Source organism: Mesoplodon bidens (assembly GCF_964165515.1).
Source record: "Mesoplodon bidens genome assembly, chromosome: 7".
In the NCBI taxonomy this organism is placed as follows: Eukaryota; Metazoa; Chordata; class Mammalia; order Artiodactyla; family Ziphiidae; genus Mesoplodon; species Mesoplodon bidens.
In genome coordinates, this window is record NC_138164.1 from 64,667,484 (window position 1) to 64,695,453 (window position 27,970).

General features: G+C 40.1%; 1 protein-coding gene across 2 annotated transcripts in view; it reads right to left on the reverse strand.

Moving 5' to 3' along the window:
- Positions 1–27,970, reverse strand: part of GAB2 (GRB2 associated binding protein 2) — a 172,882-nt gene that overhangs the window by 51,043 nt on the left and 93,869 nt on the right. For both annotated transcript variants that reach the window (XR_014016375.1, XM_081241103.1), the window contains exon 2: positions 130–430. Coding sequence is in view for 1 of the 2 variants with exons in the window: in XM_081241103.1 (XP_081097229.1) it covers positions 130–430 (301 nt within the window). In the remaining variant the exon portion in view is untranslated. The remainder of the gene's footprint in view (positions 1–129; positions 431–27,970) is intronic.

Below are 27,970 nucleotides of genomic sequence, written 5' to 3' on the forward strand. Positions count from 1 at the left end.
AAAGCCTTTAGCTACAGGTTGTTCTCCTGGTTCAAGGAATGTGAAGCCCATCATCCTAGCCCCAACTTCCCAGCCCCTCCCAGGAAGCGCCTGGCCCCTTCTGAGAAAGGTCCATGTTTGTTCCCATACCTGTGCTCTCCTCAGCCTGATTGAAGCCACAGATCTGGCAGATGCTCTGGACCCACTTATTCATGTCCTCCTCCGTCTCGGCCACCAGGTAAAAGGTGCGTTCGCTGGTCTTGATGTCAAACACAAAACTATCCTGCAACTCCTTCTTGTTGAAGGTCAGGCCTGCATCCACCTGCTCGCAGAAGTTCAGGTTGATGATGCGCAGGGGCTTCTTGGAGTGATCATTCTTGTAGTATTCCAGGACATCTGGGTCACCGCTCATCCGCCCACTCCGCAGGATAAACCAGCGTTTCTTCCAGGCCTGAACAGGAAGGAGTAAGAAGAGGGTGGAAAGTCATTAGTTACTTCAAAGCTTTTCACAGGTCCTCAGATGTCACCAGGTTAAGCGGGGGGACTGTTGCACCTGCAGGCTGAGCATGGCCTCTACCTCCCTTTCTTATTTCCCCAGAGTTTCAAAAATGAAGGATGACTAGAATGCATGTTAGTGCAGCATTTCACTATGGAAACAGGGTCTTATCCCTATGAGATGAGATGTGGCATTCCCACTTTTTAGATCAGGAAGTCTGATGAGGACCAAAACACTTTAGAGCAATTATTCCATTAAGCTAGAATACAGACTCAGACTCACCTTTTAGTCAGGGTGGGACTTGCAAAACTGTAACATCTCAGTTTATGGATGGGGTCCCCCAATAAGACATGGTGAGTTGAAGCAACAATGTCACACATAGCACGTAGCAGAGAAATAAGTTTCCTAACTTTCAGTACACTGTGCTTTTTATCAAATCATGACGCCTTGGAAAAATCACATAGAAACCCTTCTAAAACTTCTCTGAAGTACATAACTTCAGGGTTTCCCCATCTCTTTCACTGCTGTATCCCTAGTACTTATAATAGAGCCCTGCACACACTAAGTACTCAATATACATTATTGAATGAATAAACTCCTTACATCCTGTCATACTATAGAATTTAACACTAGATTACATATCCCCTTATGTTGTCTTCTACATTCCATCTCTTCAATGAGATTGAGTAATCTGTGAGCAGACACCACACAAAGTGGTAAAAAGACATCACATATAAAACAGAGCCTTGGGTTGAGTCTATGCTTTACCACTGACTTAATAATGTGTGATTTTTTAGATAAAGTTATTTACTTCTTTGGATCTTGCTTCATCTACAGAATGAGAGTCAACATCAGCACCACCTGTCCTACCTACCTTATAGGGTTTATATTATGCAAACACACACAAAGCACTATGTATACAACCCTAAAGTACTGCAAATGCCAAGGATCAGACTGTCATCACAATTCGTTACATCCTACTGGGACCTTCACTCCCTTAATCCTGCCACCTTGCACTCTCACCTTCTATCCCTGTCCTCACTTCCCTCCCTACCTAACTTGCTCCTGTGATCCACCATTATCATCATTCCCTTGCTTTTTTTCTCCATTCCTCTCCTTTATCTGGGAAACCACAACTCCTGGCTAAGTCTAATGCTCATCCTACTCTGCCTGTTCCCATTCAGCTGTATGTAGTTGGAGAAAATCATACAACTACGTTGGCTGCTCTCACTTTAAATTCAAGTGAGCCCTTATGCTGCCTGACAGTCCTACTACATTTACCTCGTCCATGATTTTCTCTTGCTCTTTGGCAACAGTCTTTGAACTTCTCTCTCTCTATTTTTTAATTTTATTTTTAAAATTTATTTATTTATCTATTTATTTGGTTGCATTGGGTCCTCGTTGTTGCACGCGGGCTTTCTCTAGTTGCGGCAAGCAGGGGCTACTCTTCGTCGTGGTGTGCGGGCTTCTCATTGCGGTGGCTTCTCTTGTTGCGGAGCACAGGCTCTAGGTGTGCGGGCTCAGTAGTTGTGGCTCGCAGGCTCTAGAGCACAGGCTCAGTAGTTGTCGAGCACGGGCTTAGTTGTTCCGTGGCATGTGGGATCCTCCCAGACCAGGGCTCAAACCCATGTCCCCTGCATTGGCAGGCGGATCCTTAACCGCTGCGCCACCAGGGAAGTCCCGAACTTCCCTCTCTTTAAACCTCCAACACCTCTACTCTTTGGTATGAGAAAATACAAGCAAGCAAAAGAGAATCTACACATGTTCCATCACCAAATTTACCAATCTGTCTGCATTTGTAGCAAAGTAGTTTGTTACTAGGGAGCATGGACAGTTCACCCAGTCTAAGGCCAACCTTCTTCCACTTGAGCATCCCCTCTCACTTACATGTGGACATCACTGTATCTCTGGAATCATTTCATTTTCCCTCCCTCCTAGGATCATTCCCATCAGGACCCCGACTTCTCCCAATTAAGAAAAAAAATAAGAAGCTTGACTCGATCCCACATTCCCTTCCAGCAATGGCCCAGTTTTCTGCTCCTCTGTACAGTAAAACCTCAGAGTTTTCTATAGTACTAATCATTGTTTCCTCTCCTCCCATTCTTTTCTTGGAAGCAATCTAATCAGGCTTCCCCCGGCTCCCCCCACCCCCCACTAAAATAACTCAACAGAGGTCTTAAAGACTTCAATGCTGCTAAAGCAACATTTGCATTTCACTTGATCTCTCAGCAACATCTGATAACAGTTTATTATTCCATTCTCTTTGAAGCACTTTCTTCACTTGGCTTCAGTGCTCCCTCTCAATTTTCCAATCTCCCTGGCCTCTCTTTTTCAGTCTCCAGTGCTGGTTCCTTCTCATCTCCCTGATCTCTAAATGTTGGAATGCCCCAGTGCTCAGTTCTCAGACTCTTCTTTCTATACCCACTTCCTAGGTTATTTTATTCCATTTTACAGCTTTGCAAGCCATCTAACTGCTGCAATTCCTAAATTTATATCTCCAGCCCAGACCAGTCTATTGAACTCTAGAGTCTTATATTCAACTCCTCACTAACAGGCATCTCAAGCTTAAGGTGCTCAAAACTGAGCTCTTGACATCCTCCAAGCCTGTTCTTCCTGCAATCTTTCCCATCTCAGTTACAAGCAGCTCCAGCCTTCCAGTGGCTCAGACCAAAAATCTTGATGTCATCATCAACTCCTTTCTTTCCCATTCCACATCTAACCCAACAGCAAATCCTGTTGGTCCAAACAGTTCAAAATACATCTACGACCTGGTCACTTCTCCACACCTCCACTGTTAACTCACTTGATTGAGTCCACCATTTGGTCGACTTCCTGCTTCTATGCTTTCATCCTGCAATCTATTCTCAACATGGATGCTGATGCAAATCAGAGCACGCCACTTCTCTGCACCGAGTCTCCACTGGCTTTCTGTCTCACTCAGGGTAAAAGCCAAAGTCCTAACAATGGCCAGTGGGCCTAGTATGACAGTCCCTCATTCCACAACTCTCCTTACCTCCTGCCACTCTCCACCTTGCCCATTCTGCTCTTGCCACACTGGCCACACAATCCTGCCTCGGGGTCTTTGCTCTGGTTGTTCCCTCTGCCTGGAATACTCCTGTCCCAGACAGTCCCATTGCTTATTTTTTCCTTCAAGTCACTATTCAAGTGTCACGTTACTGGACAGACTGTTTTCCTGACCACCCAACCCTCACACTCTCCCGCTTACTCTGCTATACTGATCTCACTAGCACTTACACCACCTAAAACACCACACTTTTGTTGATTCTACCCACCTCTCAGAATGTAAACTCCAAGAGGGCAGGGATTGGTTCTTTTTATCCCATGCTACATCCTCAGTGTTTAGAATAGTGCCTGGCACATAGGTGGTTATCAATAAGTATGTATTGGATTAATTAATGAATCATTTTCTTACATGAACTCCTTACAGAATCTAGAAGGTCATGGGGATGTAACTGGTACCTGATAAGCCTTGGTGGAAGTGAAGATTAAGGTATAGGATAGAGCTGAGGAAATAAATATAAGTACCATCTACTATAGTCACCTAAAATCTTGCCCAGGCCACTACTTACAGAACTCTGTGTGCATCTGTGTGTGTGCATGCATGCATATAATGAAAGTGTGTGGGTAGCAAGGTGCATTTTTAAAAGGTATTGAAGCTTGTGTTTCAGTTGACGTATCCCCCTTTAGTGCTTGTCTCTGTAGAAAGAGCTGCCTTCAAATCACTGGTGTGCAGGTGCAAGCATAAACACAGACGCAGACACTCTCACAAACAAGAAAAAGGTGTTTGCTACAGATAACATCAGAGCCTGTCAGGTTCCGCTTGCAAGAAGTGGTGCAGGCTGATAAATGGCTGCCTACAAAATGCTGATAAATTTATGACAGAGCAGGCAAAACCATCTAGTCTAATTCCAAATTCACATCGCTCTTCTGCCACAACACTCTCTGCTCCAACTTCACGTATGTGTTTTTGGGGGAACCATACAATTCAGAACTAAGTATAAGCAACTCCAAAGAGTCTAGCTCCAAAGACAACTTCTCTGACCCCCTCAGCTGAAATGGACCTCTATTTCCTCTGAACCATCATAACACTTTTAATGTACTTTTCACGTAATGTCATCTTTTTCACAACATATTACAGATATTTTAGTATTTGTTGTTTCTTCCCAAGTAGACGATGAATAAAATCTCCTCCTATTCCTCTTTCAATCTTCATGGTAGGGATTTACTAAGCAAGGCTCTTTATCACTGAACCTCTTATCTCCCTGGCCTCATTTATGTTTCCTTCCTGCCATCCATCCAACAAATTATTTATTTAGTGCTTACTATACTACAGGCATCATCCTAGATGCTGAGGATACAGCATGAATTCCTGGTCTTACAGAAATTACAGGTGCATAACAGGTTACTTATTATTCTCCAAATGTGCCACATAATTGCATGACTTCATGTCTGTGCACAAGCTGACATTTCTTCCTAGAATGCCTTTCACCTCACCTCATCTATCCGGAAAGTTCCTCTATTTTCTTAGTGCCAGGTTAAATATCACTCCTCCTGGAAGGCCTTTACTAACTTCCCATAGAGCTGGTGCTCCTGTCTCTTGTTCCCTTAATAACCCGTGCTTCCTGTGGCATTTCTTCACTCATCTTTGACATTTCAATTGCTCATATGTCTTCCTCCCCTTTAAGCTCCGAGCATCTTGATGTTAGGGTCCTGTGTGGCCAACAGTTACTCGGTAGAGTACTTAGCCTGTATGGGAACTCAGTAAAGATCTGTTGACTTTTTTTTTTTTCATTCAATCAATAAAACTAATAAATGCAATTTAAAAAGTTAAGTAAGCTTTCACAGTAGAAAGTAGGAAAGGAGGACAAAAGAGAGGATTACAGAAAAGAGAATAAGATAAAGGTATGCTGTGGATTCTCTATGACGTGAGTTTTTCAGCATCTTGTTCCCTTCATTTTGATGAGTGCAGGACCCTGTAATAAATATTTATAAAGGAGTCTGGGCACTTCAGCTTGAAAGTACCCCATGATATAGAAATGAAAAATTACTGCTGGAGTACTGACATGTAATGCAAGGAGAATACAGGAACTTGAGTCCTGAATATGTTCTTAAGGGGAAAGCATCTTCAGGACTGTTCTTACATCTGTACAAAATCTCCTACAAAAATTAACTCAAAATGGATCACGGACTTAAATGTAAAATACAAACAGAATTCATCAAGATATAAAAAGAATTATATAACATGACCAAGTGGAGTTTATTCCAAATATGTAAAATTGATTCAATATTAAAAAAATCTATCAATATAATCAACCACAGTAATAAGCTAAAGGAGAAAAACCACATGGTCCTATCAATCAATGCAAAAAAACATATGACACATTTCAACACCCATTCATGATAAAAACTCAAAAAAATAGGAAGAGAGGGGGAACTTCCTCAATCTGATAAAGAGCATCAACAGAAGACCAACACTAACATTACACTTCATATTGAAAGGCTGAATGCTTTCCCCCTAAGATCAGGAACAAGGCAAAGATGTCTGCTCTTACCACTCTTATTCCACATAGTGCTGAAGTTCTAGTCAGGGAAATAAAGCAAGAAATGGATATAAAAGGCATACAGATTGATGGATTTAGAGGGCATTATGCTAAGTGAAATAAGTCAGAGAAAGACAAATACTGTACGGTATCACTTATGTGTGGAATCTAAAATAACACAAACTAGTGAATATAACAAATAAGAAACAGACCCACAGATATAGAGGACAAACTAGTGGTAACCAGTTGGGAGAGGGAAGTGGGTAGGGGCAAGATAGGGGGCAGGGATTAAGAGGTATAAGCTATTACATATAAAGTAAATAAGCTACAAGGATATACTGTACAACACAGTGAGTATAGCCAATATTTTATAATAACTACAAATGGAGCATAATCTTTAAAAATTGTGAAGCATTATGTTGTGCACCTGTATCTTATATAATACTGTACATTAACTGTATCTCAATTTTTAAAAAGGCATACAGATTGAAAAGGAAGAAAAAAATTGTCCCTATTTGGATGACATGATTGTCCACATGGAAAATCCCAAGGAATTTAGGAAAAAACTCCTGGGACAAATAAGTGAGTCTGGCAAGGTCACAAAATACAGGAGTACCTCATTGTATTGCATGTTCCTTTATTTTGCTTTGTGGACATTGCATACTGTACAAATTGAAGGTTTATGGCAACCCTCTGTCAAGCAAATCTATTGGCACCATTTTTCCAACAGCATTTGCTCACTTCGTGTCTCTGTGTCACGTTTTGGTAATTCTTGCACTATTTCAAACTTTTTCATTATTATTATATTTGTTATGGTGATCTGTGATCTGTGATCTGATAAAGGCTCAGATGATGGTTAGCATTTTTTAGCAATATTTTTAAATTAAGGTATTACATAGTTTTTTAGACATAATGCTATTGCACACTAATAGACTACAGTATGGTGTAAACATAACCTTTATATACACCAGGAAACCAAAAAGTTCATATGACTCGCTTTATTGCAGTATTTGCTTTACTGTGGTGGTTTGGAATTAAACTTGCAATATCTCCAAGGTATGCCTGACAAGATGAACATACAAAAATTGATTTGCTCCTGTATACTAGCAAATAAACACATGGGCATAGAAAATAAAAACACAATGCCATTTATAATCATTTTTTTAAAAATGAAAGAGGTGTGAATCTAACAAAACATGTTTAGGACATGTATGCTGAAAACTATACAATGCTGATAAAAGAAATTTTAAAAAACCTAAATGGAGAGGCACACCATGTTCATGGATTGGAAGACACAACATAGTACATCTCTCCAAACTGATGTTCAGATTTAACACAATTTCCATCAAAATCCCAGCAAGCGTTTTTATGGATGTAGACAAAATTATTCTAAAACATATATGGAAAGGCAAAGAAAGTACAATAGCTAAAACAACTTTGAAAAAGAAGATAAAAGTGGGGAAACAAGTTCACTAGATTTCAATAATTATTGTATAGCTACAGAAATCAAGACCATGTGATACTGGCAGAGGGACATACACATAGGAACAATGGAATAAAACAGGAAACCCAGAAATAGACCTACCCAAATATGCTCAACTGATTTCTGACCAAGGTGAAAAAGCAATTTAGTGGAAGAAAGATGGCCTTTTCAACAAATGGTGCTGAAGCAACTGGGCATCCATAGTGGGGGGAAAATGAACATCAATCTGAGCCTCACACCTTATACAAAAATGAACTCCAAATGAATCATGGACTTAAATGTAAAGCTATAAAATATTTAGAACAAATTGGAGGAAATTTTTAGGATCTAGGGGTAGGCGAAGAGTTCTTAGACTAGACACCAAAACCATAATCCATAAAGGGAAAAATTTATAAATTAGACTTCATTGAAATTCAAAACTTTTGCTCTGCAAAAGACGGTTAAGAGGCTAAAAAGATAAGCTACAGAGTGGGAGAAAATATTTGCCAACCACATATTTGACAAAGGAGAGTATGGAGAACATATAAAGAACTCCCAACACTCAATAGTTTAAAAAAGGAAACAAACCAATTAGGACATGGGCAAAAGACATGAAGAGACATTTCACTGAAGAGCATATACAGATAGCAAATGAGCACATGAAAAGGTGTTCAATATCATTAGCCATTCGGAAAACACAAAACCACAAAGAGATATTATCACAGACCTATCAGAATGGTTAAAATAAAAAACAAAAAACTGTAACAACGCAAAATGCTGGCAATGAGGCAGAGAAAATGGGTCACTCAAACATTGCTGGTGAGACTCTAAAAGGATAAAGCCACTCTGGAAAACAGTTAGTCAGCTTCTTAAAAAACTAAACATGCAACTGCTATATGACTCAGCAATTTTACTCCTGGGCATTTATCCCAGAGAAATGAAGATTCATATTCATATGAAAACTTGTAAATGAATGTTTATGTAAGTTTTATTTACAATAGTTCCAAACGGGAACAATCCAGATGTCCTTCAATGGGTAAGTGGTAAATAAACTGTGGTACTTCCAAACCATAGAACACTACTCAGCAATAAAAAAAGGAACAAAGTATTGACACATGCAAAATCCTGAATGAATCTCCAGAGAATTATGCTGAATTTTGTCAGAGCCAATCCCAGAAGGTTACATAATGTGTGATCCCACTTATACAGCATTCTTGAAATGACAGAATTTAGGAATGGACAACAGATTAGTGGTTGTCAGTGGTTAAGGAGAGGGTTGGACTGGGATAGAAGTGGGTGTGGCTATAGAAGAGCAGTATGAAAGATCCTTGTGGTGATGGAAATGTTCTGGATCTTGACTGTAACAATACCAACATCTTTGTTGTGATACTGTAGCACAGTTTCGGAAGATGTTACCGCTGTGGGGAAACTGGTAGAGGGTACTTGGGATCTCTATTATTTTTATGACTACATGTGAATCCAAAATTATCTCAAAATAAAAAGTTTAATTAAAAAAAAACGTATCCACAAGAGAATTAGAAAGTTCATAGAAGAGAAGTAAAGATCATGGAGAGAAAGGTTCATAGTTGGCGAATGATTATAACCAGACCCAATTGTCCTCAATCTTTCCCACTCAGGGATGGAGATGGACTCTTAAGGAATCACACGAAAATATAAATAAACTTAGAGTTCAGACTCCTGAGCATGAGGGCACAAAGGGAGTGAACTAAGAGTCACCAGAATTTCTAAACCTACCGAGCTACCTGTCAGCTCTAGGAAATCTTCACTGTAATAGCAGACATGAGTCTGCCTTGGGGAAACGAACAAATAAATAAGGTACCAGCCAGCTTCTCCAATTTTTCTGTGTAGTAGCCAGCCTCCAAGATAGCCCCTAATGAATCCATTTCCCAGTGTAGCTTTATGTAGTCCCCTCTCATTCAGAATAAGGATGAACAATAGGATACTGCATAAATGAAAGTGTGTGACTTCCAAGGATAAGGCATAAAAGACACTGCAGCTTCTTTCTTGTTCTCCTTTGGATCAGCTGCCATGTTGTAAGGACACTCAAGCAGTACTAAGGAGGAATGCACAAGGTGAAGAACTAAGGCCTCCTGACAGCTATGAAAAAGAGCCATTCTTAGAAGCAGATCCATCAGCCCCAGTCAAGATGACTGCAGCTATAGGCACTTTTGACTGCAATTTCATGAGAGACACTGAGCCAAATCCACCAAACTAAATTGCTCCTAAATTGCTGAATCACAGAAACCACATGAAATAATAAACATTTATTGCTCTTTTAAGCCAGTAAGCTTTGGGGTAATTTGTTATCCTGCAATAAATAACTAATACATTTTACTTTCCACTACCCGGGCCATTTGGGTGTAACCAACGTTAGCCACTAGGAGGAAAGCCTTGTCTATTTAGAAGACTAAAAGCAGAGGCTAAAAGATAGACTAATAGGCCAATGGAACAGAAGAATCCTGAAACAGACTCCTACATACATCGTCACTAGATTTAAGAAAAAGGTGATACGGCAGTGCTATGGAGAAAAAAAACCTGTCCTTTTGATAAGTGGCACTAGGTAAATTCAATAACCATGGGAAAAGAAAGATTCTTGATCCTTATGTCACGCCAATGTGAAAATTAATTTCAGATCATTATAAAGCCAAATGTGAAAGATAAAACAATAAAGTATTTAGAGGAAAACAAAGGAAAATATATTTCTGACTTTGGGGTAGGAAATGATTTCCCGAATATGCAAAAGGTGCTAAGACAACAGAAAAAGTAATCAATTATACTTCATTAAACTTAATTTCTGGTTATCAAAAGGCACCGTTAAGGGGCCTCCCTGGTGGCGCAGTGGTTGAGAGTCCGCCTGCCGATGCAGGGGATACGGGTTCGTGCCCCGGTCTGGGAGGATCCCATGTGCCGCGGAGCGGCTGGGCCCGTGAGCCGTGGCCGCTGGGCCTGCGCGTCCGGAGCCTGTGCTCCGCAACGGGAGAGGCCACAACAGTGAGAGGCCCGCATACCGCAAAAAGAAAAAAAAAAAAAAGGCACCGTTAAGAGGATGAAAAGCCAAGCCAAGAAAGTGAGAAGAGATATTTGCAATACATACATCCAATGAAGGACTCATATTCAGAACACATAAAAAAGTCTATAGGGCTTCCCTGGTGGCGCAGTGGTTGAGAGTCCGCCTGCCGATGCAGGGGACACGGGTTCGTGCCCTGGTATGGGAAGATCCCACATGCCACAGAGCGGCTGGGCCCGTAAGCCATGGCCGCTGAGCCTGCGCGTCTGGAGCCTGTGCTCCACAATGAGAGAAGCCACAACAGTGAGAGGCCCGCGTACCGAAAAAAAAAAAAAAAAAAAAAAAAGTCTATAAATTAGCAAGAATAAGACCACTCAATAGAAAAATGGGCAAAAGTTTAAATAGACACTACACAAAAGAAGATACCCAAATGGCGATAAACATGTAAACAGATCTCAACTTCATTACTCATTAGGAAAATGCAAATCAATAACACTAAGACAACTACCAGAATGGTTCCAATGAAAAAGACTGACAATAGTAAGTTTGTGGAAGGATGTGGAAAAACTCTCGTCAGGAGGAATGTGAGTTGGTATAATCACTTTGGAAAACTATGGCAGTGTTTGCTAAAACTGGACATACTCACACCTCAGGACCCTGTATCTACTCTTAGATACTTACCTCAAATAACTGTGTACATATGTTCACCAAAATACATGTAAAAGTATGTTTACTGCAACACCATTCATAACAGCCCATATCATACCTGCCTTTTTGCACTCCTATTTCAAGTGCTTGGTACCTATAGTCTGGACTGTTTGCATAGCTTCCTAACCAGTTATCCTAAATTCATACTTATAAATGATTCCAGTTTAATCTTCTGATCAAAGAAAAACTCTGATCATGTCATCCCCCTTCACTATCCAAAAATTTAATGGCTCCCTATCACCTGCATAGCAATGTCCAAATCCTATGGCTTAGTTTTCTTTTTATTAAAATAAAATGAATTATTTTCAATGTGGTAAAACATAACATAAAATTTACCATTTTAACCATTTTAAGTGTACGGTTCTGTGGCATTAAGTATATTCACACTGTTGTAGAGCCATCAACACTATTCATCTCCAGAACTTTTTCATATTCCCCAACTGAAATTCTGTATCCATTAAACATTAACCCTCCATTCCTCCCTATACCCAGTCCCTGAAAACCACTATTAGACTTTGTGTCTTTGAATTTGACTACTCATATATGTGGAATCACACAATATATGTCCTTTTGTGACTGGCTTATTTCACTTAGCCTAATTGACTTACTTCACTTTATGCCTAATTCCTGGTATAACCCAGCCAGGCAGAAGAAACACTATTAATTCAGATCAACAAAAACTCAAACCAAGGGGCACAAATGCAGAGAAATAAGGAGAGCAGAATGAGATAGATGATGCAGAGTGTGATAAGCAAAGCTTGAGATTAGGGTGAAAAGACCCAAATTATAGTCCTAGTCCTTGCTCTACAACCTTGGACAAATTTAACATCTCTTAAGCCTTAATAACCAAATATATAAAAGGAAAAATAACAAAGCTAATAATACTGATTTGAGAATTAAGTACAATTATTAAGTGTGAGAGCAGCTAGGACCAAACTCTGCATGACACATGTCAAGAACATAGTTATTGACTCTAAAGTAGCCTAAGGACATTCTGAGATCATGTAACTGGAAAAACAGTTATCATTATGAAAGATCCCCAGACTTCCAATTCATAGTTTTAGTTTTTTCACCATTAAAGAGGCATTATTTTGTCCTTTGTCTTACTGCATACCACACATCAGCAACTCCTCTGAATTTCGGTTAAAGCTATCAGGATTCTTCCAGTCTCTCAGATTCAAAATCATCTACTTCCAATTCAACTCTTCTTGCTATTTCACTGTTCATGACGAATCAATAAGCCCCTTCTATAGTATTCAGTAAAACAAGCACACATTCTGCTAAATGCTTTGAGGGATAAAGAAAGAAGGCAAGACCCAAACTTTCCTTTCAACTTACAATGCTTACAACAATTCAGGGAGATAAGACAGGAACACATATCCCTAAACTAAAAAGCAGATTTTTATAAGCACCCTAATAGGGACACAATATGCTATTAGACCACTGAAGCAGAGAATCAAACCTTTAGGGATGGGCAGGAGAGGGGGAGAGAGAGAGAGCAACAAAGAGAAATGAACATGAATGAATATGAACAGTGAAGAAGGTAGGGTTTGATATACGGTTTTGGGAAAGAAGGAGGAAAGGTCAGTTCTTATAGAGCACATAGTATGACCAGGACCTGGGTATGGGAAAATATGACAGGTTCAGAGAACGTGGAACAGTCTTTTTTGAATGTGGAAAAGAAAGAGGAAAGGAAGAGTCTGGTGGTCTTGGAAAGCCAACACCATCCTAAGAATTTTTAATCTTTTCTTTACTGATAATGGAGAGCCACTGAAGAGAACAAATTAGCAGAGAAATGATCGTTATCGCTGTGCCCTTAACTGGCAGAATGAGGAAGACCAACCAGAGAAAGGAAACATAAGAGGCAGGAAAACTAAGAAGCTGTTGCAATACGCTGCAACGGTGAGAGATGATGGCAGGGAGACAGAGCACAAGAGACAATGCAAGTCACTTTACTCAACAATGGGGCTTAAAGAAGTACATGGCGTCAGGGCCAACCCTCAAGAAAGTTAGAACCTTCCACTTGTGTCTATGATCAACAGAATGCCACCACCTTCTCTGATGAAACAGAAGTGACTGTTTTCCTTTTGTACCCAAATCCAGTAAAACAAAACCAAAAAAAAAAAAAAAAAAAAAACATTTCACAACCACCCAGACCACAGACATGCACCATGGGTACATATGGCCCAGAAGTTGCATCATTCTTGCTTTGAATGGAGAGTGCATATCGCTCGGGAACCTGTCTCTGTTCTTTGGGTTATATTCCAAGGTCTCCAAGCATGTAGAATGCAGACATGACTTCTTCCTATTGCTCTTGGCACCTAGAAAACTTAGGTGGACCCCAGTTCAGCTTTACACTGGCCAGATCACATGGGAGTGCTATGCTGAGTTCTGGTGGTGTAAAGGGTCTTGAAATCCAGTGATACCAGGATTTAGTGAGGTTTTGCCCGGAGTCATGACTGTCGTGTTCTGAGATATAAGAGGCTAATGCACAGAAGAACGATTTGATTCATTTTGGGTGATCCCACATACTAAAGCTGAACTAGGGCCAGCAGGAGCATGCTACAGAAAAGCAGAGTTTTGGCTCAGTGTAAGGAAGGATTTTCTAAAAGAGTGGTCCAAAGCAGATCCTTTGGAAACTGAAGAACTACTCAGAGTCAGAGATACTAAAGAGTTAGCCTAGAGCAGGGGTTAGTAAACTTTCTCTGTAAAGAGCAGAGAGTAAATATTTTAAGCCTCACAGACCATACAGTCTCTCACAGCTACTCAAATCTATAGTGGCATGGAAGAAGCCATAAACAATTTGTAAGCAAACGAGAGTAGCTGTGTCCCAATAAAACTATTTAGAAAAAGAGGTGGTGGACAAGATTGGCTTGCTGGCCCCTAGCCTAGACTAGGAGTGGGTAGGGAGGGAGAGTTGAGCAGTGGGTCAGTAGGAAGAAAGGGACTAAGGTCTCTTCCAACCATGAGAGACTTATGTATTTTTAACCAAGAAAATCTGACATGGTAACACCTCATTTAATCAGATTATTCATTCTTGGAACAGAGGTTCTTCCACAAAACCAAGTATTAACTAGAACTCCCTTAGTTTCAGCCTTGACAGTTGAAAATATTTCTGAAACTCCAGAATCTTCTGCCTTGCCTTAGGTACTATGCCAAAGATAACAGAACTTTTCTTTGATGACTAAGGACTTCTCAGAGCCTCAAAGCATCTTTCCAGATACCAAACCTCACATGCCTTGTGGCTAAAGTTGTAGAAGGGTCAAGACATTTCTTGGAAGAGGGTTTTGTGTAACTCCTAGAAATGGGCGTGTCCTTTTAACTTCCATCTTTCTGATGAGGGTAAAGCCAAAAACTGCCAACAAACCAGGAGAATCCTGTTAAGTGAAGATTATAGTTAGTTAATTAGAATCTAACTGAGGTTACTGGATGATATCAATAAATTGAACTTATTAGTCAGGGCCATTAAAAACATAATACTTGCATCTTCAAAAGCTCTTTGCTTTATATATAAAAAAATCCACCCATAACACAGGCACACACTCATCACTCACACTCACCTTTCTCTTGGTAAAACTGCAGGTGGTGATGTAGTTTGAGTTCCAGCCCAAATAATCACAAAGACAGAAGAAGAATTTGATCTGAGTTGTGAGTACATGATGTACAACTACATCCCAGCACATTGCAGCATGAAGAACACTAAGCTAGACTTATGGCCCATAACTGTTAACAGCAAACAATAAGAGAGTCCAGCGGGTAATGTAACAGTCACACATTTCTGGAGAAACACTTCCTGAGTGAGAAAGAGCTTCCTGCTACCCTTCCTCTAGGTATCCTTCAACTACTCTGGACCATGGTGATCTTACACTCTGAGGGAGGAAAAAAGGCACTTGAGTTCCCGCTAGATTCCAGGTGCTTTCTATCCATTATCACATTTAATCCTCAAACCAATGCTACAAGGCAAATAAATCCCCCTTTTTTTACAGATGAAGAAAATTAGGTTCCTCGAAGTTACACAATTTGAAGAGATCACAGTCCCAATCTTCTGGTCCACTGAGTCAGGGCTTAGGGTCCAGAAAGAACTTAAGGAGAAGCTAATGCAGATGAACTGCTGACCACACTTTGGGAAACCCTGGCCACAGTTTATGAAAGGTCAAGTTCACAGTTAGTAGGTGATGTCAATAGAGGAATTAGAATCTAGGTCTCAGCTCCTAGTCCAAAGTTACTTCCAGTCCTCAAATCCAAATCCCTTAGGATCATAGCTATATGCTCCGGACTCATTCATTTGAGCAATAAAGATCCTCTCTGACTCCAATGAACCTTCCTTGTTCCTTGGGCACAGAATGAACTTTACCTTACCACAAGACAAGTCCATTCTAAGGTCAGGGGCATTTTTTATCTCCAAAATTTAGCACAGTGCTTGATAGATGTTATGCACTATATAACTCTTCAGTGAAAGGTATACCAAAGAAATAAAAGGAAAGAATGTCTATTTGCTCCCTCTTTTGGTAAAAACATACAAACAAAACCTCTCAGTCAGATGATCTGCTAATGTAACACTTCTAGGATTCTAACCATCTCTATCCTAGGTGAGATAGTACACGTACACCATAAACACAAAAGATACCATGGAAAAGTGCATGTCTTTTATGTGAAACTGACTCCAACCCTAGGCTTCAGGGGGTGGATCATGGGAACCTAAATTAAGCCAATTAATACAGTTCATCCAGTGATTGGTTCAGCAATGAGCACGAGCTCCAAGCCAGCTCAAACAGTCATTAAGATTCAACACTAGGGGCTTCCCTGGTGGCGCAGTGGTTGAGAGTCCGCCTGCCGATGCAGGGGACATGGGTTCGTGCCCCGGTCCAGGAGAATCCCACATGCCACAGAGCGGCTGGGCCCGTGAGCCATGGCTACTGAGCCTGCACGTCCGGAGCCTGTGCTCCGCAACGGGAGAGGGCACAACAGTGACAGGCCTGCGTACTGCAAAAAAAAAAAAAAAAAAAAAAAAAAAAAGATTCAACACTAGGACTTTTGTTTGTGTTACTAAGAGTGGGCTCTCTCTTTCACTGGAGAAAAGGCTGGCATGATAAGAGCTTGAAGTTGCAAGGACCACCCTCTGGAGTCTAAGAACAACAAAGAGAGAGCAGAGTTAAAAAGATGATCCTTGATGAAATGTGTGTCCTAAATCAAGGTGATCCTGAAGCCAGGTTTCCCCTTTCTGGTGACTCAACAAACTCTTTCTCATTTAACACAGGTTTCTGGGGGTTTTTTGTTGTTTTTTTTTAAATTTCTTTGGATGTTTTATTGGTATTTCTTTGAGCTTTCTTTTTTAACATCTGTATTGGAGTATAATTGCTTTACAATGGTGTGTTAGTTTCTGCTTTATAACAAAGTGAAGCAGCTATACATATCCCCTCCCTCTTGCGTCTCCCTCCCACCCTCCCAATCCCACCCCTCTAGGTGGTCACAAAGCACTGAGCTGATCTCCCTGTGCTATGCGGCTGCTTCCCACTAGCTATCTATTTTACGTTTGGTAATGTATATATGTCCATGCCACTCTCTCACTTTGTCCCAGCTTACCCTTCCCCCTCCCCGTGTCCTCAAGTCCATTCTCTACGTCTGCATCTTTATTCCTGTCCTGCCCCTAGGTTCTTCATAACCTTTTTTTTTTTTAGATTCCATATATATGCAACACAGGTTTTAAGTATGTGTCCTATTTTGGACCCAGAACCAGTTTGTTACCACAAGAATGACTCAGAGGTCCTTTCCATGTGCTCTCATCAAATTCATTATTTAATCCATTCTTTTGTTTCCTTCACTTTCAATTTTTTTTCCATTACTATTTATTCTCCTTCCTCCTTCCAGTCATTCAATCAACATTTATCAAATGTGGATAAATGTCAGTGGCTATTAGCGCCAGGTCCTTTAGGATCTCATGATCCTTGGAAAGGGCAGGCAGGTACGTACACAGGTAACTCAGCGTGCTGAGGTCAGGACTCCAATAGGGGTATGAACAGAGGGCACTCTGCTTGGGAGCAGTCAGGGACTGTGCAGAGCACAGGTGATACCTGGATTGGGTCTCGAAGGATGAGAGGAGTTTTGTTAACTGAAGAAAAAATACCGGAGGAGGAACTTTTCAGGAAAAGAGAATAATACGAGTACAGTTAACTCTCATTATTCACAGTAGTTATGGTCTACAAAGTTACCACAAACACTGAATTAGCAAATACTGAATCCTTTCTCCTAGAGGAAATTCAGGGTTAGGTTCCTGCAAGCCTCTGGCCAAAATATTTTTGTCAACCAATCCATACATAATCTTGTTTTATGTCTGTTTCTGTGTAAAGACACCTTATTTAATATATACTGCTGATTCATTAATATTGAACTCGCAGCTAACAGCACTATAACTCAAGTCTGGATGAAGTTTATCTAACACGTGTGTTTCCTCCAAAAGGTACATGATGATCTTGTGCTTAGGAGCCGTAGACAGTAGTTCAGCACTCTGCTTGGGGGCATTTTAAATAGTGAAATCATCAAAAAAAAAGCACAAAAATGTGAAAAACCTGGCATTAAGAGGAAGGGGCACTAGTTTGCAGGGTAAGAGCTGAAACAAGAAGGCAGAGTGTGGCTTTGTCCTGTCTCAGCGTGGAACACGTACATGGAGAGCTCAGACTTCACCGCTCTGCATATTGCATGTCTGTGACTGACCTTCAAAGAGCTGTGAGTACTGGCTTTGGGGTTACAAATAAATTTTAATAAGTAGGTGAATTCTCAAATATGGAGGCTGGAATCTCTGAACAGGAGTATCAATTATATAAGAAAAAGCTTGGTGTGTTCAAATAGTAAAGCTAAGTTTGTGAAGCTGAAGGAAGGAAGATAAAAAAACAGCATGGAAAGGCAATCACTGAAAGGAAGTCTAGAAGAGTGATTTGGGGTTATTTTAAGAAAGGCTTCACATGCTGAGTTTGAAGTATTTTTCTGTAGGTCAGCTGTTCTCAATATCAAATATTAATGCAAAATTAAAAATTTGAGAATTCCCTCATAGAACAATAATATACATTTTAGTCTTTGTTAGCTAATAAATAAAAGCTGCGAGGAATTCACTAACTCAATTATTTTGCTAATCACAATATCTACATTTTTTTAAAAGTACAAACACATGTAAAACACTTAGTCACTGCATAAGTAATGCTTGGTGTGAGTGAGTGTGTGTGTTGTTAAGGACGTAGTCCACCGTGTTGGAAGGACTGTCATGTACCTAGCGGAGCAGCCCAGGTGGAGAGAACTACATGTGCAAAAGCCCCGAGGAGGAAGAAAGCTTGGCTCGTGGTAGGACCTGAGAGCAGGGCATGGCTGGAGCATAGTGAGCACAGTGGAAAGTATCAGGAGGACAAAGCAGGGACAGACCATAATGAAGCCTTGAAGGCCATTTTATGAAGTGTAGCTTTTATCTTAAATAGAACAAGATGCCTCAATAGGGGCATAATTAAATAAACTGATATATTAGCAATTGAAGAAACAAACAAGAACAATGTAGTACGATCCTACGTATATTAAAAACCCTGTATGTTTATGGATACATACATATGCACACCACTACATATATATGTGTATTTACAGTATACATATATAGTATACACATGCACACACACACACAGTGTCTTACAAATGCTCAGAAAAGCATTCCAAACTGTTAGCAATGGTTTTCTGTGGAGGAGAGTTGGGTATATAAGAGTATAAGGGAACTTTCATACTTTAATCCATGCAATTCTGTATTTTTAAATAAATAGAGCATGAGACCGCTAAATGGTTTTACATTTTTTCACATTTACATTTCTTAAAGGATCATTCTGGCTTGTAGCAAATGAAGTGAAGGAGGAAGGAGCATGCATAGGGAGCTCAGATAGACAACTAAGAAATAATGGCATCTGGGTCAGGACAGTGGCAAAGGACATATACCTTCAAGACATATTTCAGAGGCTGAAATGGCTGACCCTGGTGATGAACTGAATATGGGGGATATGGGAGAAGGAAGAATAAAGAAAGACTCCAAGATTCCAGCTTGAGGAAGCAGGTGTTGTGTTATGACTTATGGTGGGGAAGGGAACCACAGCCACATCTCTCTGACAACCTCTCACAGTGCATGCTACCCACTCTTTGTCTCTACTGCATCCTAAACAAAGGGGTAAAATGAATTTGACATGTGTGAGAGGGAGAGGGTCACAATCTGCGAAACCAAAGAGCCTTGTATCAGTGATTACATTGACTGAATTCGAGATTGATTCCCCAAAGACCAGGTCAATCTTTCTGCAGAGGACTCAGGGAATCCATTAGTGAAATTACCTCTCCCATTGACAAAACAACAAATGAGTCATTGCCAACCCTTTGCATTTTGGAGAAACAAAGGTCATTTCACCGAAGGACCTCCCTTTCATGTCCTTGAATGCTCTGATCTAAGTTGTATTTAAAGCACTGAATTAAGTGAAGGTTACCAGGGAAAATCAGGGCAAAGTTGGGGGAAGGGAAGCCAAATAATGCCCACAAGTATAGTTAAACTGTTTCCTTTCCTCTAGGACAAAGTCTTCTCTCATCTACCTCCCCAACCCCAAGTAATCAAAGAGTAGAGGACGCAGCGGGCTTTGGCTTCCCTAAAGACCTGGTTTCACACTTTCTTAAACAACAGTGGTATTTAAAACTTTCCTGTGCATCAGGATCACTGAGACACCTGTTTAAATGTAGACGTTCCCGGGTCCCAGTCTCAATAGAGATTCAGACTCAGCAGGTCTAGAGTGGGGTCCAGGGATACAAACCCCAAATGACTCTACTACACCATGTCCAAGAACCCCATTTTGAGAAACACTGAACTACACTGTTCACAATGGTTGATAAAATGCAGTTATAATTTAGTAAGTTACACTGGAGGAAGAAGTGGATCATGGAGATCTGGGTTGTACTTCCAGCTCTGTCTCTAGTCAGTTAGCTGGCTGCGGGGGAAACCACTTTTCTGCTCTGAGCCACGGTTTCCCCATTTATAAAGCACAAGTGTTGATTTTGTGGATCTCCAACTTACCTTCAATTTCTGACATTTTAAGACCCCGGGAAAAGACAAAGCGTTGGAAATGTCAAGTAGGGCATCCTGCCCCTTGTACTAGAGTGACTCTCCCTAAGGTACTCAGATTGTGAATATACATGAATAAGAGTATAAAATCCAGTGCTTTCTGGAACTGGCTGGTTATGAGCAAATACAGAAAAAGCTACTTCTAAGGTACAAGATGAACTGGGAGTGGGGCCCTTCTGGAGCCTGGCTTCCTTCCCTAATCACAGCACTCAATATAAAAGCAGGGAAATAATTCAAAAGGTAGAAGGAGAAACTGAACCTAATTCCAAAGATTAACTCAGGTGCTCAAATAAATGCCCTGTCTGCCTCCTGGGAGCCCTCATTTACATCCATCCAGCTGCCTGAACTACGTATATCTGAAAAACATTCCCGTATAGAGGCTATTCCACAACCTCCATATGATTTATTGGAAAGGCTTTTGTTTAATTTATAAGAAGTCAGTATATAGCATTAGAAGAATGACCTCTGGGCTAATGCTTCTTTTTTTTCCCCCTTGTTTTTTAAAAGTCAACATTACAGAGGTATATAATTTATATGCAACAAAATTCACCCATTTTAAGACTTCAGGCAGATGGGTTGTGATGAATGTATACACCGTATAACCACCACCACAATCAAGACAGAACACTTCCATCACCCCAAGGCGTTCCCTTGTGCCATTTCCAGATTAATCCCCACTCCACCTGGCCCCAGGCAATAAATGATCTGCTTTCTATCACTATAAATTAGATCTGTCTTCTCTAGAGTATCACAGAAACAGAATCATACAGTAAATATTCTTTTGTGCCTGGCTTCTTACGTACAACATAAAGTTTTATGATTCATCCAGATTGCTGCATGAGTCAGTTTTTAACTGCTGATTTTAATTGCTGATAGTATAACATCTTAAGGCGTTACCATATTTGTTTACCATTCACCTATTACTGGACAGTTACATTGTTTCTAGTTTGGGGCTATTATGAATAAAGCAGCCATGAACAATCATGTATAAATCTTTTTGTGAACATGTTTTCATTTCTCTTGGGTAAATACCTAGAAGTAGAATGGTTGGGTAACATGGTAAGTATATGCTTAATTTTATAAGAAACTGCCAAACTGTCTTCCAAAGTGGTTGTCCATTTTTGCATTCCCACCAGCAATCTGAACATTGTAGTTTTTCTACAACACTTAGCCATTATAGCCAATCTAGTGAGTGTGTAGTGGCATCTCATTGTGGTTTTAATTTGCATTTCCCTGATGACTAATGATGTTGAGCATCTTTCCATGTGCTTATTGGTTCTTTATCTTCTTTTGTGATGTCTGTTCAAATATTTTGCCTATTTTTAAATTGAGTTTTTTGCTTTATTATTGAGGTTTTTTTTTTTTTTTTTTTTTTTTTTGCGGTACGCGGGCCTCTCACTGTTGTGGTCTCTCCCGTTGTGGAGCACAGGCTCAGGACGTGCAGGCTCAGCGGCCATGGTGCACGGGCCCAGCCGCTCCACGGCATGTGGGATCCTCCCGGACTGGGGCACGAACCCGTGTCCCCTGCATCAGCAGGAGGACTCTCAACCACTGCGCCACCAGGGAAGCCCTATTATTGAGTTTTAAGAGTTCTTTGTATATATTTTGGATACAGTCCTTTGTCAGACATATGTATTGAGAATATTTTTTCCCAGTCTGTGGCTTGCTTTATCACTTTTTTAATGGTGTCTTTTAAAGAGCAAATGTCTTTAATTTTGTCCAATTTATCATTTTTAAATAGTTCAGGCTTTTTTTTTTTTTTTTTTTTTTTTTTTGCGGTACGTGGGCCTCTCACTGTTGTGGCCTCTCCCGTTGCGGAGCACAGGCTCTGGACATGCAGGCTCAGCGGCCATGGCTCACGGGCCCAGCCGCTCCGCGGCATGTGGGATCCTCCCAGACCGGGGCACGAACCCGTGTCCCCTGCATCGGCAGGTGGACTCTCAACCACTGCGCCACCAGGGAGGCCCTAGTTCAGGCTTTTTTATGTCTTATATTTCTTGTCTAAGAAAGCTCTGTCTACCTCAAGGTCAGAAAGATTTTCTGCTTAATTTTCTTGTAGAAGTTTCATAACTTTAATTTTTATGTTTAGGTCTATGATCCATTTTGGGTCAGAGTGAGGTAAGGATCATGGTCCATGTTTTTCCACATGAATATACAGCTATTCCAGCAGTGTTTGTTGAAAAGAAGTACCCTTTCTTTATCAAACTGCCTTGACATTTTTGTTGAAAATCAGTGATCATATGGATGTAGGTCTATTTCTAGACTTTCTATTATGTTCAATTGATCTCTCTCTATATATACTTCTGCCAAGACCACCCTGTTTTGATTACTGCAGTTTTACAATAAGTCTTGAAATTAGGTAATGTGAGTCCTTCAACTTTGCTCATCTCTTTCAAAGTTGTTTAGATTATTCTAGTTCCTTTGCATCTCCATAAAAACTTTAGAATCAGCCTGTCAATTTCTACCAAAAACAACAACAGCAACAAAAACCAAAATGCTGAGATTTTGATTGGGATTGCATTGAATCTAGAGATCAATCTGGAAAGAAATTGACATGATATCATTTCCTCCTTAAAATTCAACAGAGAAGCCATCAGGCCTGGAGTTTTCTTTGTGGGAGGTTTTTAATTATAGGTTAATTTTTAAAATAGATACAGGGCTATTTGGAATTTTACTTTCTTCTGTGTCAGCTTTGACAATATGTGCCTTTCACAGAATTTGTCATAGCATATAAGTTAACAAATTTATTCAGGCAAAGCTGTTAATAATATTCTATTATCCTTTTTTAAAAAATTGAGATATAATTCACATACCATAAAATTCACCCTTTTAAAGTGTACAATTCAATTTTTTTTTAGTATATTCACAATGTTATACAACCATCACTGCTATCTAATTCCCAAACAATATCATCGCCCCCAACACTATCCTGTACCCATTATCAGCCACTATTCAGTCCTCCTTCTTCCCAGACCCTAGCAACTACTAATCTTCTATTATCTTTTAATATCTGCAGGATCTATAGTAATGGGCTGGTCCATTTTTGGTGTACTCTACTTCCACCGAGATCTAGTTCTAATGCAGGAATCTAAAGAGTTGAAGTCACATTACAGTCTGGGACTCTGGAGAAATGGAAAAAGAGAGAATTTTCCTGAAGTTTATTGACTAGGCTCCAATTGCCTAGCAGCACTTTTCAACCAGTGAGAGTGTGTGCCAAGTTATTGAAAGGTTTTGATTACTCCAGCCCTAAGAAAGCTGAAGTCCTTGGCCCAGTCTCCTCTGGCCACAAGCTACCTGCAGTCTGACATTAAAATGCTATTTTTTTGTGATATGATATAAAAAAATTTGGAAGGCGTGGGCCCACAGTACTAAGTCCAAACTAATCAGGATAATATTCGAGGACCTTCTTTCATTTGGTCCCAAACTGCTTCCTGTAAATGCCTTCTATGCCTTTCCCTCTGTCCAATCTTATTCCCACAAACATCCTAGACTCCAGGCAGAATAAAGTATTTTAACCCAAGAAGCCATGCAATTGTGTGCTCTTGAGGTGTTCCCTGTCAAATACTACTAATCCTTTAAGATTCTACTCAAATGCACTTGGGAAACTCTCTGGAAAGGCAGGGACCATGCTCATCTTCCCCTTCAGAAAGCAACAGCTGAACTGAATATACTGGCGGAGGACCCAGTGCTGATAGGCTCTCAGAGTACAAATCTCTTTTTTAGTATTTTCGAAATTGTCTTATGAAGAAAGCAAGAAAGGGATCATCATCATCATTTTGTAGATCAAGGAACGTTCATCCAGAAAATAGTAATGACCTGATAAACTCATACAGAGCTAGAAGAATCCAAGTTTCCTTTATACCATGCCATTTATTGTTATACTATTTTTTTAAAAGATAGAACCCAAAGCCTTTCATTCTAAAATGAGTCCTATCTTAAAAAAAATTTTTTTGACGTTAAAAAAAATTTTTTTGTGGTTACTTTTTTTCAGCTTTATTGAAGTAAAAAGACATAAAATTTTTTTTTCCCATTTAAGATGCATGTTTTTATTGAAGTTAAAAAAAATTTGTAACCAGACAGAAAGAACAAAATAGACAAGAATGTTATAATCTGACTATATAATATTCTCTCATTCTTGGTGAATCACTAAAATATAACAAAGGATTGTTCTCTATGCTAATTTTTTAAGGTTGTCCAGTTAAACCATATTTGGTATCCTTTCAACAGGTTAACCTCTTAACTATTTAGAGTTTCTTCTCAGAAACATTCATATATTATACAGAAAACATTCATAGTTTATTTGGGAAACATTCTTATTTTATACAAATTTGAGACGAGACCAAAAAAAACCAAAAAACCAAAAAAAAAATCCACACAGTTGTAGCTGCAACACTATCCTAGCTGCATTGTGGTGATTATGCTCAGTCAGCTGTCCGCTATTTACAACTGGATTTTAATAGTGTTATTTACAGAGGGGCCAAAAGCACTCATCTAAAGTAAAGGCGCTCGGGTTTAATGTGCACTTTCATAGCCCTATGAAAATACAACCATTATATACACTGTAAACACCACAGGGCATGAAATCCATCTCCAACCACAAACATCAATCTCACAGATCAAAAGACATAAAATTTAAGATATTTAAAGTATACTTGATATACGTGGTGACCTGATATACATATACAACCTGTCTGTGAATTGCACACATTTCCTAGCAGTGGTCTACAACAACTTATATTTACTTTAAGATGTAAGACTGATGGGAGAGATGGGAGTTGAGGATAGAATGAATCCTGAATGTGGTACAGAGCCTTCCACGGGGAAGGGGAGGTGGCACACTGGGGCTCTGGTGCCCTGAAGCCTTATTACCTTACAAGCTACTGTTGGTCACTTAGCTGATTCAGAGCTGTCTGTGTGTGTGCAAGTGTGTGTTGACCATTTCTGGAAATAGAAGAACCAGGACCTTTTCATCTTAAGAAGTAAAACCCACCTATTCCATTTATTTCTAGGTACCCTCTCTACCTGCGTCTGTATGAACAACGCAGCTGAATAAATATTAGAATCGACCCTCAGCTCTTAGATAATTTTCCATCTTGAGGCACCCTGACTCTGTGACATAGGGCTCTCTGGGGCCCTAGAAACTCTCCCAAAGTCTCAGTTTCTTCCACGACTTCAGGATAAAAGTTTGCAGATTCCAACTGGGGAGCTACGCCTTCCTCAAGTATCTCCCAGGCTTAACCCTGGTGCCTTTCTAAGTAAAACTCTATGATTGAAACAAACCATTTCTGACCTTAATCCTTCTCTGAGCAAATAATGTTCCACTGTAGCAGTAAAAAATACAGAATCAAGTGCAGCAGTTTAATATCTAGAATGCATACCCCTGTATTAAAACCCCTATACCTATTCACCATGCCTGCCCTCTACAGAAATTTCCCACTTTATTTTTGTTAGAACCTTCAACTTTACTGCATCCTGAACTGAAAGAGCTTTCCATAAACCAGAATATAACATAATTTATTAATGTCAGCCAAATCCAAACCTATGTACTTTCTAAAATATCAACATAGAGTGAAATTACACCAGAAAATTTATCTAAAAGGATTATAAGTAGGGATTATTTGTAAGCAGTCCTTGGTTTACAATAGCTCCAAGTTTCATCAGGAATGTTATCTAGTTATTTCAGGTGCACAAGTGTTTTATAAGCTTCTGGAAGGCAGAGACAGAAAAGATGCATGGTACAGTGGAAAATAAACAGGATTTAGAATCTGAAGATGTGAGTTCAAACTCCTGGCATCACTTACTAGCTGTGTGACCCCAATGAGTCACTTAACCTCTGTAAGCCTTAGTTTCCTCATCTGTAAAATGGAACAAACTCCACCTACCTCACATGATTATGGAGAGGAAAAAATAAGGCAAGGTACCTATGTTTTAAGAAAAGCGTTACGTACAAGTATGAACTTTATCTTCTAATTGTTTGGGACGTGGGCTTCTCATCACCCCTGTATTTGGGCATAATTCAGTGCAAAAGACCAGAGTAGGTAACTAAAATGATCTCCTGATGTCTATATAGGACAGTGTCTCAGTGGTCAGTAAAACCACACACTCTAAGAAAAGTTAGGTATGGCACCCATATATAATACTCATAACTGAGAAAATAACTTTCTAACTCAGTCACTAAGGGTGCTTAGTGAACACCACCACCTCTCATGTGTACCTGCAGTCCTGGATGTAGGTCCTTGCTATTATTCTCCACCAAAGGAATCAGAACTCTTGGAGGGGAGTTGATTCCATGTTGTGGAATAAAAAAAATTAGGATAGGTCTGAATGTGCTGTTTATTCAATAATAAAAGCAAGGGTTCTTTAAAACACACAGAGAAGAAAATGTCTAGGATATTTAAAGTCAAAAGGACTAGATTTAAAGGCATTCCCAATGGCCACGTTGTAATGTTTTAGGATTAAAAGTTGAGGCTGTGAAAATATGAGTTCATAATATCCAAAGGATTAAAGTGTACAAAAGTTTTTTTATACAAAAGGAAGGTGACTATAATAGGGTTTTTGTGGCTTTTTTGGTATTTTTATTGATTCTGATAAGAAGGGCAGTCAATACAGGGGACTTTCCTTTCTTCTATCACACAATACAGCTGATATAAAGTGTAGATGTGTGCCTGTTTCTATCTGTATAAGCAGAGAAAGAATCTACACAGGAAACTATGCATAAGGAGGAATTACAGGAAAAAGTAGAAGTTACAGAAAGACTAGGAAGGACTGATCTGCACTGGTCGTCATACATAATAGCTCACAAAAGGGGAGCTGTCTAACAGTTAAAAAGCACTGGTGGTCACAAATACTAACCAAGTATTGGGCTGGCCAAAAAGTTCGTTCAGTTTTAAGTAAAAATAGAAGACACATTTTCATTTTCACCAAGAATTTTATTGCACAATATATTCACTCACCGAACGAACTTTTTGGCCAGCCCGACAGAATGAGAGTCCAACATAATGTTCCCAGATAATACTTAAGCTTGCAGAGCAGAGCTGACGTCATGAACTCCTATTCTCTCATCTTCTAGCAGTGGTTCCCAGACTTTAGCATGCATCAGAATTACCCAGAGGACATGCTGAGACGCAGATGCCTGGGACCCATCCCCCAGAGTTTCTGATCTAGAAGGCTGAGGTTGGGGTGGGGTCTGAGAACTTGTATTTCTAACAACTTATCAAAAGATGCTGGTTGGGCTTCCCTGGTGGCGCAGTGGTTGAGAGTCCGCCTGCCGATGCAGGGGACACGGGTTCGTGCACCAGTCCGGGAAGATCCCACATGCCGCAGAGCGGCTGGGCCCGTGAGCCATGGCCGCTGGGCCTGCGCGTCCGGAGCCTGTGCTCCACAACGGGAGAGGCCACAACAGTGAGAGGCCCGCATACCGCAAAAAAAGAACAAAAAAAAAAAGAGTTGGTCACAATAGTACAGGCAAGGGAAGAGAGCTTGAGTAAGGTCATTGGTAGAGGGACAGAGAGAAAAAGAAAAGGGTATTGAGAATTACTTAGAAGTTAGGTTTCAGTGACCCATTAGAAATAGAAAGGAAAGGCGAGGAACGAATCGTGACTGTAAGATATTTTAA